General features: G+C 38.3%; 1 protein-coding gene across 2 annotated transcripts in view; it reads left to right on the plus strand.

Moving 5' to 3' along the window:
- Positions 1 to 14,324, plus strand: part of eya2 (EYA transcriptional coactivator and phosphatase 2) — a 27,517-nt gene continuing 13,193 nt past the window's right edge. The window contains exons 1-5 of one of the 2 annotated variants that reach the window (XM_085161347.1): positions 3 to 342; positions 9,447 to 9,527; positions 9,721 to 9,761; positions 10,655 to 10,767; positions 11,609 to 11,725. In XM_085161347.1, coding sequence (XP_085017473.1) covers positions 10,665 to 10,767; positions 11,609 to 11,725 — 220 coding nt within the window. In that variant the 5' untranslated portion in view covers positions 3 to 342; positions 9,447 to 9,527; positions 9,721 to 9,761; positions 10,655 to 10,664. Of the gene's footprint in view, positions 343 to 9,446; positions 9,528 to 9,720; positions 9,762 to 10,654; positions 10,768 to 11,608; positions 11,726 to 14,324 lie in introns of both variants that reach the window. The other variant, XM_085161348.1, reaches the window with a different exon arrangement.

The following is a 14,324-nucleotide window of genomic DNA, read 5'->3' on the forward strand; positions in this document are numbered from 1 at the left end:
CTTCTTCGGTAGTAGTAGGAGGAGGAGGAACCAGGAATCTAGCTCATTTACTTAACACCGCTTCCCCACCGCCGGGAAAGCAAACACGCTCCTGAAGCTGCAGAGTGCGAGAAGAGAGATCGATGCGAGTCAGTGTCTACAGAAAGCTGTCACCTAGAGCCCCTCGATTTAAAGCGTCCGCTTTTTCTTCCTCCTCATCTCGGGAGCTCCGAGTCAACAGGAGCGTGTTGTCACTGATTTCCTGGGACACTTGGGGGAAAGACCTGCGGGCTCTCTTCTGGGCATGGAGAGGCTCTGATCGGTAATCGGATTTTTCCTGCATATGCCTTATTCTGAATTATGGTAAGTTTGATATACGTTGTTTTCTGTCTTTTATTTATTTATTTATTTATGCAATAAGGCATCATATCATTACATATCACTTCATGGATTTACTGATTTAAAGCAAACAATCCGCAGAGTTTGATGCTCATCTGTTTCGCTGCGAATTTTTATGTATTTCCTGATACTTCCAAGTCTGACTGAGAGCTTTTGAGATAAATATTACAGAAAGCATAATTTGTCCCGTTAAGAGAGTTTTTCTTTTTTTCTTTTTCCCCCTTTTTTCAAACCGTACCAGTGAAAAGTGTATACTAAAGTAAATTTACGGCATAATATTTCAGCTACACTGTTATATTTTTTTTCCTTGTTTGGCTATTTTAAAATTATAATTATTATTATTATTATTATTATTATGATTACACAATTAGGGTAATATAATGACGGTATTATTGGTATGGTTAAAATGTTTGTTTTTATATATTGTGTTATAATTAGATTTTTAAAAATAAGACATAGCCCAAATGTAATGTATAATTATAGGAATCTTCAAAGCCGTGATACAAACAGTACTTGGCACCATTCCTATTTGTGTAGGGACAAATGTTTTCTAAAGCGGAAAAATTCCGCGCCATATACAAGTAAAACTGGTTAGTTTTGTTTTTGTTTGTTTGTTTGTTTCAGGGTATTGTAAAAATCCTATGGGCTGAGAATAGTACATTCTAACTGATTAAGCGTTTAACTATAATTCTTAAAAATATTTCCCAGCAGTAGAAAATCCCCAAATAACCATCAGCAAAACTGCTATTTTGTGTCTTGTCAAGCCATTAAAAAAACTGGGGCAGAAGTGTGTGAGGTGCCTTCTCTTTAGATTGAGCTCCTTTTGTTTTTCTTGGTGGGCTTTGAGTCCGCGGACTAATTTTTGCTCGGGCCTATAAGTACAGAAGATTACACCCAAATCACTGACACCCGTGTAGCAGCCACGCAATGACCCTCAATGAGTAAATTAGGGGAGCCTCCCCGTTAGCGTTTTTCAAAGACTGGTATTCATATTTGTCAAGGACTCCTTCATTGCTCCAGACTAGAAAACTCGCTCTTCTGTTTTGCCAGTCATTCAAATTACTTTTAGACATTTCTATCGGTTGCAGGGTTGGAAGAGTAATGAGTAATGGGGTCCTCTGGTTTTAGCAAACTCCTGTAAAATAAATGTATTGACATGAAAAAAGTCTGACGTTGCATTGTCTTAGATTTCTAGTAGACTTTTGCCATGATATATAGATAAAACATATATATATATATGTTAATTAGGAAATATTTTTAAAAATGTACATTTAAACTTTAATAAGTTAAACAATTACATTTTGTTTGCAGAGATCTTTTTTTAATATAAGTGGGACATGAAAATATGTTCCTTATATACCAGCACTCTGAATTTTATAAAGCCTAGTTGGCATATCTCTCGCCTGCCACTTACTGTCAGTTGTCTCTGTTCCAAAGCGGGAGTCTTACTTTAGATAGTTGGTGTGTGAAATTCAGATCCCCAACCATCCATACATTAGAATCTCCTGCTACCTCTATTTCAATCTCCATAAATATCCAGGGGTCTGATGGAGGCGACAGGGATGCTGACTCAAACCACATTCACAACGTTTGTGCTCGAGCATGTTTGATTTAACACTGTTGTGTGTCTCCTAATAACATTAGGCCCCATTTCTGGATTTCTTCTCTATAGCTGACCCGAGCCCCTCACAGTCTTTCTCCCTCTGCCTCTTTCTCTTCTCCCTGTTTCCTCAGACTTCACGGTTCTTATTACTAGCTCTAATAAATTGTGAATAAGCAGGAACCCAAAAAGTCCCGAGTTGTAGAGAATTCCCCATCCTGAACTGAAGGCACCCCCTCTTAAGAAAACACAAATTAATTCCAAACCCCTCTGTAGCCAAACGTTTCTGGAATGATAAATATTTTCATAGGAAGCTCTGCTCTTCCTGACTTTATCGGCACCGATTTTATGATATTCCTTCACAGCTGTGCAGCTCTTGATGTCTTATGGCTTCTGTTTGTCCCTTTCTCCTCAGCCTCTCTCTTCTCTCTCTCACTCTCACTGGGAGTCAAGCAGCTTTAATGACATGAATTTAAGGCTACAGCAGTGTTAGAACCGGACTTCGCTGTGTCATTGCAAAGCTTTCTAATTTGCTGCACTAAAAAGAGTGCGTTTGTATTTGGCGCAGAACCAAATTTTTTTTTAGCCGTTTAGTCAGTTTATTTGCTCTTAGACGCACAACTTGACATCTTCTCGTTGTGCTTCATTAAGTGTGGCGTACAGACCAAATTTGTACACATAATGGCATGTTGCCCAGTTCTCCAACCCACACCCACTCCTCTAGGCTGCTGGGAGGTCTGCCAGCTGTCCCCCTCTCTGACCCCTGTCCTGGGGCACTTGTTTTGGCGTAGGTGGTCCTTCTTGGCTTTGGCAATATTACAGGGGGAAATTTTAAGGGATATTATAAGTGTTGTCCCTTGAACACAGGGAGGGAATCGAGTTTGCAAAGAAACAAATGCAAGCTGAAATGAGCAGAAATGTAGAACGGGGGAAAGAGCGCGTGTTTGACAAATCGGGATAAAGGTGCCAGTAGTGTCGAATAAAAAAGCTTTGATTACCAAGAGACGGAGTGGACTGCTGACATTCAAGCAGTGCTGTTGTTGGAGTTAGTCAAGTGAAAAAGACAAAACACCAAGTCTTGAAGGTAAAGTTACAGAGTGTACACAGAGTTGACAACAGGTTCACTGTTGCCAGAGGTTAATTGAAGCCGCTTGCAGAATCACTTCTGTTTCCTTCAAAGGAGTCCCCTGTCTATATCAGTTTTAAATGAACATAGTTGAATAGCGTCACCATTCAATTGTATTCGATTGTGTCTGTTTTGTTATCTCAAGAAAAAAAGGAGACAGAAAAAAGCTGAGGTAATCAATAGTCTTTATTTTAATCATTTGTGTATGTAAGATGAGATAAAACTTTATGTCTTAAATAGGGCTGCCACAAACGATTATTTTGATAGTCGACTAGTCACCGATTATTTTTGCGATTAGTCGACTAATCAGATCATGCATCCACTGGACTTAAAACGTACAGCTTATTGCACCAGCAACATCTGCTCTTATATAACTATCATTAGCTTACAGCTTTAAGTGTTTAAGGTATGTGCTAACTAAAAATAAAGACAAGATGATAGTTTATTAAATTTTAATGAAATTTGCAGATTGTTTCGGTGAAGTTTAATAAACTCCTTGCTATCTAAAATATAACAGGACACCGGAGTATATTCTCGAGCATCTCACACTTCTGATAATCAGCTGTCTGCTTGAAGTTTATTCAGCTGTGTAAAAACTATAACTTTAATCTCAGCCAAACCGATTCACTCAGGAACAAATAAAATACTAAAAAAAAAGCCAAACAATAACATTTTTAAGTTATCTAAGTGACTTATATATGTTTAACCTGAGTAGCGAAAGACGGCGGTGGGTTTGAAAACGATTTGCCGGGAGTCCGGTGTTCTCATGGGCTCTAGTGAGCCTTGCCCCCGGCTAGCTATCGAGCTAGTGGGTAACAGACGTCTCCGAAAACGTCGGAGCGCTTTTGAAAATATGTGATGTCTTGATAAACTGAGCAGATATTTGAGGTTTACACAGCTACATTCTCGCCTGAAAGTATGTTAAACGTTTATTTTGTGACCCAGAAAGAATAATAAGAGTAATATTAAAACTAAGTAGCTGCCGGCATTGTTGGAAACTGAGCTGGGCTGCGCTATGAATTCTGGGACACAATTTCTTCTTCTTCTTCTTCTTCTTCTTCTTCGGGGTTTAACGGCAGCTGGCATCCTTGTACATGCAGTGCTGCCATCTTCTGTTTCAGTCTGTTATTACACTCTTAAATCCTACTACTTATTCCTGCGTCTTTTGTGATCTTACAAAGCTTCAAACGACGCGTCGACTATTAAATCAGTCGTCGACAATTTTGATAGTCGACGTAATCGTGACTAGTCGACTAATCGTGGCAGCCCTAATCTTAAAGTGGTTACGAAAGTTAAGGTTTTTTTGTTGATATTGTAAATATTGTAGATAAGTTGGGGTAAGAAGGGAGTGATTGCATGAAAACTACGAAATACCTGACAGGACCATTTCTACTGCAACATGTGGAACTATCTTGCGCACGTGTCTTTGTTTTTTGTAGTGTTAGCAAATATCAAACTTTGTATGGAGTCAACAAAAACATTTCTGTATGGTTTTTCCAAGTGTTACAATTAAACGGTTGCTGATGGACTGTTTTTTTGTGAGTAGCCATTGCTTTAATCATGTAGTTATAGCAATAACAGCCAGCGGTAGCAAATCACATATAGAAAATAAGCATAAAAATGGGGTGCTAAAGTAATTTACTAATATTTTAATATCCATGTTTTCTTCCAATGAAACAATAACACTGTTACAGCTTATCTCTTTTGAAAATTGGAAACTTGGACAAAAAAACAAACAAATGTAAATTATGAGACAAAGCAAGCAATTCAAAGATGTGCATATTTTAGAACATTTAGTGCACATGTTTACTTAGGAAAATAATCAGCGGACATAATTGATAAAGAAAATAAGTGCCAGACCAGGCTCAGTCCCTGGATGGAAAGTTGCAGATTTGCATGAAGTTTGCGCTCTGTTTACTGAAAGATTTTCCAGCATTACTGGACAGAGTTTGCAGGCTCTGAAAGGGCTTTTTATCATCATAATACCAAAAGGAAAAAAAATCATGAAGATGTCAGGAAAAACAACAGTGTTTTCCCACATGTGTACTAAATCATCTTGTGTTCATTTAGATTTGGAACTGTTGGCTTTGTTTTTACTTGTGGATGGATGTAGGGTTTTTTTTATTATTAAATATACAAAAAAAGTTCTGAACATAAATATCCATATATTTTCCTGTTTTCTGTAGTCTGCTGAACTCTAAGTTGTGTGCCGAAAATGTTTAAACGGGGCAGTGGTTGGCAGATGGCATCAAGTTCCTCCCCAAAACATTGACATAAATCCAAATAGTGGGACCTTGTTCAATGTCTTTTATCAGCAGCTGAGAGAGAGGTTTGTGTGCAACAGCGAAACAGCCCCCCCAAATTCCCCCAGGCACTTATGCGGACTGTACAAATTGAGGGCTCCAGGTGGGGTTCCATATGGCATGACCAGAGACCACCAAATCACCTTTTCAAACTTATGATTGAAAACCAATAAATAAGGTCAGACCATCCGCGGGTCACCTCAGGCTGTAACCAGAATCTTACTATAAAGTCATATCAAGACTTTGTATGCATACGTCAGACAGCCAGACGTATGCATACATATTTACACTGTCAACACTAGGCAGACACTGGTGACGTAAATGTCTGACTAATGTAAATAAGATAGGGAACACACCTTGCATTGGAAATTGCCACCAGCTACAGCATCTGGTGAGGTCACCTAGTTAAAATACCAAACCTTACTAGTAGTTTGTTTTTGTTTGTTTGTTTTTTGTTGATTTTTGTCCAGATGTGATAACATGTCATAGAAACCAGTTTCTTGAACATGACAACACCTTAATAACCGAACCTAGTTTATTATGTAAGTCGGCTTAGTGTGAGTCAAATCTGTGGCTTTACTTAATAAAAGGTAAATCTGCATAAACAGATGTTTTCCTTTTATTTTCCCAAATGACATTCCAACCTAAAGCACAATACACTCCACAAAGGCTAGAATTTGATACCCGTGAAATAAGCCGAGGTCTAGCAGAACTCTGAGACCCAGGTGAAGCTGGTGAGACAGACCTTGTGGCCTCGCGGCCCCCTGTAGCATTGCTGGGTTTGTTTTAGCTTCGGTTTCAGTTCTTGGCCTTCCACATCTCTGTTGAGCGCCGCTCATCTTCCCTCCGGTGTCCTGTAGTTCCCATGGCCTTGGCCGCCCTCATCCCAGGCCTCAACCTGAACCAGGAAGTGCCTTGGCTTTCATACAGTTTTTGTGTTTGCGTGTACGTGCATGTGTGTGTCTGTGTGGGTGTATGTATACAGGACTGTTACAACTAAAGTCAAGAGGACTCTGAACAGACGTTGCTTTTTGTTTTACTCCCTGGAAAGTACTAGGAAATGCAAAGCACAACAGAACTTCCCTTATTTTTCTTCTGCACTGCAGTATCAGTGTCATCATACTGAGCTTCACAGTCTGCCTGTGATAAGGGTCAGATTAGGCTGCAAGGACTTAAACAAAGGTTACTGATTGCATCTAAACTGCAAAGCCTGATTTTTAGATTTCAAATTGAGATGAAAACAATTCAGATACAATTTTATGCTTTTAAGCTGTGGTTGTAACATATTTACTAATAGAAGGAAAAGAAATAACCTATATCGCATGTATGTATGTTTAAGGTAAGGTCAATACTATAGACCTACAAATGGATCTAGTAAGTCCTTGTGGCTGCGAGTGCGCTATTTGTAAATAATGCATTTTGCCTGTGATTTTGTGAAGCCACTAACGGTATATCTTTAAGTTCTGCCACTTCAGTCTTCCTTCTCGGTCATATCTCTGCTACTCTGAAACTTAGTTTCTCTTATAATTCATCACTGTCATCTGTCTCTGTCAGTGTGTTGTCAGTGAGGTTGGAGGTCAGGCAGTTAGCTACAGCTTTGCCAGATTGCAATGGCCTAAGGCAAAAAGAGAGAGGGGGAGGGGGAGACAAAAAGAGCATCTAAAATTAATAAAATAGTTCAGGTTATTGCAAATGTAGTCATATATTTACATAGGAACAAGATTGTGCGGAACAACAGGCAACCATAGCATTTAGTCACGCTTTTCTTCACTGCTCTGACACCTACTTGGCTACTGGGACAATACGCACACATACATCAACATTTTAGCAGAGTTCATTCTTCAGAAATTGTTTTCAACAACATTTGGGAATATGGCTGCAGGATTTTTTTTCCTGTATAGCCATAAGAGACTTAGAGAGGTCTGCATTGATGTCAGGCGATAAGACTTGGCAGGCAGTTTTTGTTTTACTTCTTTACAAAGAAGTAGGATGCACTGTAACTGTACTTTCACAGCAAACTTGTAAAGACATTTCTTAGTGGATCCTCTTCATTTTGATCTGATATGTCTAACACAGATAGCATTTTGACATTTTCCCAGCATAGTAGGAGTTCTGTTGGGCAGACTGACCTCATTCAGCTTCCTCCTTTAACTTATATGTGCAGATTTTGTCTAACCATCAGCCCACTTTACAGAATCCTTTTTTCTTATTTTTATTGCTTTTGTCAATTAGGTGGGACCTATCAATTGTACATCTTCTAATCAACTCTCCTATCACATTACACTGATATATCCAATTATCTGTAAATTGACAGGAAAATCAAAAAGGCCATATCGATCTGGTTGTGGTTAATTGAGTGATTTCAGAATGATTTCACTATCCAATAAAGCAATATGTTATCATATTTCTCGTATTAATTTGCAGCATTCAATTCAATTTTATTTATACAGCGCCGAATCGCAACAACAATCACCTCAAGGTGCTTTATATTATAAGGTAGACCCTAAAAACACCTTCAATTTACCCAAGAGAAGCAAGTAAATTTAAGAGCTACTGTAGCTCAAGGGAAAAATATCTTGCAAAATTTTTCCTCTCCTCATGTCATTATTTTGTCATGCCATCGTGTTTACTCATCAGCTCTATTGTCCCACCACGTCAGCCAACAGACATGAGAAATTCTGTTTAACAGCTTTCTGTTGAAAACCCTATCCACCCCCACTGGTTTGTGAACTTTTCCCTATGTAGCAACACACAATTTGCATGGCACAGGTGTCAGGCAGGAGAGTCTGAAGTTTGAAAGGTTAAAGCAAGCTACTTTGCAAAAAAACAACAACCTTAGAAACAGTTGTACCTGGTTTCTGTAACTCCTCATTTGACTTTCAGATCCTTTATTTGACTGTCTGAAGTCACTGTGACAATGGCTTCACATCAATGCTACATTTAGCTTAATCTCTCTCCCTGAGTCTTTGTTTTCTTTAAACCTTTAAAACTGGTCAGAGCGGGCACCCTTTGTTTTGCTTAACTATTTTTAAATCCCGGTAGCTCTGCAACTACGTAAGCTAGAGCAATAATTTTTTTTGCATATGAAACCGGAGGAGTTGTACTTACATCTTATGCCATCAGCTTGTCCTAGGTCACGGTTTCCTTCCACATATAGCTTTGCAAAAACTGCATAAAAAGCGCTTGCAGCAACAAAAACATAATATTCCAGAAACACGCTTTGCCGATCCGGTCAGCTGTTCATAACACTTCCTAGTTGGAATAGACGTCAGCGCGAACTATTGCATGTCCGCCATTACCTGGCCGAAACCGGAAGTGAGGTCATTTTCGCGGAAAGTAGTTTTTTTTACTATCAGGGCCTCATGAGCCTATACTGGTGTTTTTAAAAGTTATCTTTGACTTTATGACTTTCTGTGTCGTTTCTGGGATGCTTAGGACTCATATTGCACTGCTGGAAATAGTTTATTTTGATGCACATGCTGTTTTTTTTTGCAAATTCGCACTATAATATTTATTTTTGTTTTTCCTGCAGTACATAGAAATTGGTGTATCTGAAAAATAAAACTATGAAGACACTCAAAATAAATTTCCTGTGGTGGGAAACTATTTTGGGCAACTTTTTTGTATTTACAGTTTTGAGGGATAAGCCTCTTAAATTTCTCTAACTAGAAATATATGTTAAAAAAATAAAAACGATTTTCAATTTTTTTTGTAGTTTATTGCACTTTTTTGCAATTTATGTAATTATTATGCACTTAATGCATACATATTATTAAAATTTGGGCTATAATGGTTGTATTGATGTATAGCAACTTGAAATGCTCCCAAAAATGGCACTACAACATGTAAAAATATAATATAAGCTCTGGCGGACTTGGTTCTATGGTAGTTCTTAAAGGGTTAAACCTGTTCACCTTTTGAACTGTTTGCATGAATAAAATATTTTTTTTCTGCTTGTTTTGCTTCAACAGCGCTTGACGCATGTCAGTAACCTGCATGACTATGTCCTGATGGTATGTATTCACTATTGTTTCCACAGGATAGTTGACGACTGAAAGAAACCTGACAAACACCAGTGTGAGAGGATAAAGAGATTTAAGCTCTCTCTCTACAGGAGCAGGTAAGAGAACCAAACTACAAAGGCATGCAGTCTGCCTGAGTAATTACTGAGAAGTTTGTTACATAATGAATAAACGTCTTATCATAACTGTATTTATATGTTTATAACCATTCCTTTGAGTAATATTGTCTTTTTCTTGGCTGATCTCATGGCTTTTTTTTCTAACAGTGTCCACTCTTGCTTCATTTCACAGGGCTTCTTATTATCTAATCCAAGGACATTACACATCCTCAGGTATTGTTTTAATGACATTCGCCACTAAAATTAAAAGTGAACTAAGATTAGGACTTTTTGATAAAGCTTGTAGTTAGGACTGGATCAGGTGACTCTGAACTTTCCCATAGTTATCTTGCAGAGGAGTATTTCTCCTTATCTCCTCTTTTCACTCTACTTTTTTATTCTCCACTTTGTATATAATCATTAGTTATTATTAAACTCTCTTTGAGTCTGGTTCTGTCTGAAGGTTTGTCCTGATAGAATTGAGTTTTTCCTTCACACTGTTACCAAGTGCTTGCTCTTGAAGGATCATCTGATTGTTGTGGTTTTCTTTCTATTTTTGTGATGTCTTTACCTTATTATATAAAGCGTGCATATGATCAAATGAACTGTAGACATGGGTTTCAGACTCTTCAAAATACCAGTTCACACAGCTCCGGCTATGAGCACAGAAGACCAAGCCATCTTATGTTTGCAAGAGGCAGCCAATCAAAAGAAAGCTTGTTTAAAGGGACCTACACTAAAAGGCAATAGGAGCAAAAACAGCTTGTTTTAGCCCGTGGATAAACTGAGGATCTGAACTGTTTAAGACAAATAAGGATTATTTTTATCTATGGGTTAAGCAAAGCTATGCTGGTAAAGTACAAAAATTTAAATTTGCGATTCTGGAAATTGCTATAGCTCACCTTTTCTTTCATTTAACTTTTTTTTTATTTTGATTTAAGTTTTTAAGCTTTTAATAACAGACAAAGCAAAGAGACCAAAACAAAAAAACAACAACGCATATCTTTCAATTTTATCAAAGATTCCTGGCAGCCACCCATTCTTCCCCTTTCTAACATGACAAAAACAGAGAAGTCAAACTCGCTAACAAAAGTTTCCTCTTTTTTTTTTTTTTCATCCCTCTCCAGGATCATTGTCATGGCAGCATATGGACAGACTCAGTACAGCCCTGCCCTCCAACCTGCAGGACCATACGCATCGTACACGCACCACACACAGGGCTACAGCATGCCATCTTACAGTAAGTACAAACAAACGTGGTGTTATGAATATACAAGGCAATGACATTCTAAAACAGTGACTTGAGGTGGACACTAGGGGAACAAACATTTTGTAATATACACAACAAACCAGGGCATTGTGCTACGAAGATAAATTGCCATTTTACTTACACAGCATTAAAACAACATTTTGTGGGTCTTTCTCATTCAAGTCAAAACAGCTGCGATTGGTCAGGGCATAGACACAAGCTCTCTGGCTGCGTCTTGTGATGTTTGAGGCTGAGTGGAACAGTTTGTTCTAGGCATCCCGCAGATTGGTTGATTTGACTAGGGTTTGGAAGGATCAGGGGCCAAATGATTACTTTTGGGTCTTTGATGCGTCCTTAGAGCTGTTTCTGTGGAGTTTTTGCAGGTCGTGAGGTGCATTGTTCTAGACTGCTGCCTTTGAAGGGGTGAACATGTGTCGAAGTGGGTGGCATGTAGCAAACTAACATCCAGGAAGGCCAGAACCACAGGCTTACCAGCAGAACACTGCGTTATAACAAGCTGATCTCATCACTTGTCACTTGTTGTAGCATTATGGTTAATCTGTGTAGGCTCTGTTCAGGAAAATGGATTTCAAGAGATGGACCAATCTAGACACTCAAACGTCAAACCTTGATAGTCAACCTCAGTGTGCTCTGTAGGTTTAATTAGCTCAACTGATTACCATGAATTAGACAAAACCATTTTCTGATTTCAACATCGAAACTCTAGTAATAGCGTGTTTGGTATAATTGATAATGAAAATAACTTCCAGCATTGTTGGTTAGTCTTGCCCTGAATGCAACATTAATTTTCTGTTTTTTAATGTTATTTTAGATATTAAAACTGAGGATGGCCTAAGTCACTCACCAGGACAGACAGGACTACTGGGCTACTCCAACTTCAGCAGTACTCCATCAAGTCAAAGTCTCTACAGCTACTCTCATACACATGGTTAGTCTGAAACACCGTATGTACTGAAACTAAGGACACGCTACCGCACACAACAACGCACAGACCTTTTATATGGCATCTCTGATATTGCGTTACTGGATGGAGCATCCATACTCGCCGTCATCCCTAGCTCCTCTCCTCTCTCTGCCACACCTGTTCTCCATTAGCTGCGGTCTGGACTCCTGGCGTCAAAAGTCTCCCCACCCCTCCTCTTTTTCGTGGGGTCAGGCCCCCTTTCTCCACTCAGACCAACAACACAGCATGCAAACGCTTGTGTCAGTTTCTTCGGAGAGGGAGTCAAAAAAAACATGTAGATGATAGGAAGAGAAAATGAGAGGATTGAGGAAAAATATGAATTGTAGAGATAACAAAAACTAGGCAGAGGGTCTTGTTGGCAGTCAAATGATTTGACTGAGATGTAGTGCTCGTGAGTCTGTTCAGCGCTATGCCCATGCATGTCTGTGTGTGTTTGTGATTGAGTGTGTGTGTCTGTGCTGTACGCATTCCTCAGTCGTCCGGCGCCCAAAGCATGACTTGCTCAGTGCGACTTTATGGCTTTGAAACCAGCGTGAAATTGACCTTGTGTGTGAGAGGGGAGAGGTTAAGGGGCATTTTACGGAGGGTTGAATGGGTTTAATATTGCAGACAGAGCATGAGCTTTTTCCACTGAATGAAAGAGACAAAGAGAAGATGAAACAATTTAGGGCAATAAACCGATGAGTGGACGTGCTTTTAAAATGCTGTTATTTTGCACTCTACACCAATGAGTTCTTAACAATATAACAATACACCAATTAATTCAGATAGTATTAATGACATTAGTCGTTCCTCTGCTTACATTCCACGTCCGACAAATTTCATGTGACTTTGTGAGTTTGGTTATTGACCAAAGTGATCGTCCCATGTATTTAAAATCAACTCCTAGTGAAAAGTAGAACGTCTACTTAAAATTGTAACATTTTAAAATGTTAACAAAATGTAAACATTTTAAATATATAGGATTTTTTTTTTTTAGCTCAAGAATTTTTATAACATTAGCAACTAAAAACATTTAAGGCTAGAGAACATAGTTGATTTCACAATAGTAATCCCAGGTCCCGAGAATATTTTTCAGAATAACAACCCACTACTTCCTGAATCTTACTGCCTTTCTTCTTCTTCATCAGCATGTAAGAATAGACAAGAACATTTGGTGCATATGATAATTATAGTTATGGTACTAAAAAAAATTATTCTTCATTTTAGAAGTAAGGTATTGTATGTAGAGCATCGGTTGAAGCTGGTAAAGTATTAATTTTAATCTTTCTGCCAGTGATTGGATAATTTTTAAGTGCCACAGTTTACCAAGAATTTTTTTTGTTTTTTGTTCTGTTTTTTTCTTTTCTTTTTTTGGTGAAATCAAGTTGAGACAAGTTCAGAACTGACATTTCTCACATGTATCAGCAGGAGACAGTTAATATCAGTCATGTTGTTAATACTGAACTAGATGAAGTGTCTATAAGGTTGGATACCAAATGACTACTCACTAGCAGGGATAATCACCTTGTGTTATTCTCACTTCAACAAAATCAGACACCACACAGACTTTGTACAAGGTTAAAAGCCATCTAATGTTGGGAACTTGCATTGTCACAAGCATTTCTAAGTTCATGGCTGCAGTTAAAATGAGCACTAAACTGTCATGTTGTGAATACGCAGAGTTCATTGTTTGTGAATAACTATAGTTTACTCTATTTCCAAAATAGTCATGGTGATAGATCCTTTTCCTTTCAGTTAGTTAACGGACTAACTGACTGATGACTGAGTAGCTGTTTCCATAGCTTTTTAATTTACCCTACTCTTCCTCTTCGAAGAAGAATCGCTAGTCTTTTACACAGTTAAATTTGTGCTCTGTTATCCAATATGAATGTCATGCTTTATCTTTCTCCACTCACCCACTGACTCCAGATCAATTGCTTGTCAGCTCTTTACAGACAAGTTAAATCTTTTTTTTCCATATAACTTTCTTTTAGGAGAATATTCAGATGTGAGGCATTACACAGGAATGTAAATATTCATGTAAACACACTTTTGATGAAACCTCTCAGAAACGGCAAAGCCTTTAGTGACTGTGCTTTGTTAGATCACCCTTGAACCAACAAACAGTTTTTAACATAGTGTACTTAAAGCTTGAAGGACACTGTTCCCAAACAAAATACAGTTGTTTGAATATTTGTATGCATAAATCATTAACTGAAAACTTCAAACGGTAATAAACTGCCACAACAACCAAATGTTTGTAGGATTTCAGAATGTTTCCATGTCATCCATTATACTGCACACAATACGCAAGCTACACACACACACCACAAAGAGCCTTCAGAAAAACTTACTGTACACTGTGTGTACAACTCAAACCAAATGGGGGCTATGGGAGCTTTTTGTGTTTACTCCAGAGACGTCCTATATTTTTCCTTTAGTCACTCTAAAGGCTGTTGTGTTATTTGAGACCGTTTCATTGTGATTCTTCCACTGAGTCATTATTCTACTGTTTGTCATGCACTGTGTCATGGTGAAGAAGGAGCAATGATCTTATGAAACAATCATCTTATGATCTTAT

This window comes from Neolamprologus multifasciatus, chromosome 5 (assembly GCF_963576455.1).
Source record: "Neolamprologus multifasciatus chromosome 5, fNeoMul1.2, whole genome shotgun sequence".
NCBI classification, from domain to species: domain Eukaryota; kingdom Metazoa; phylum Chordata; class Actinopteri; order Cichliformes; family Cichlidae; genus Neolamprologus; species Neolamprologus multifasciatus.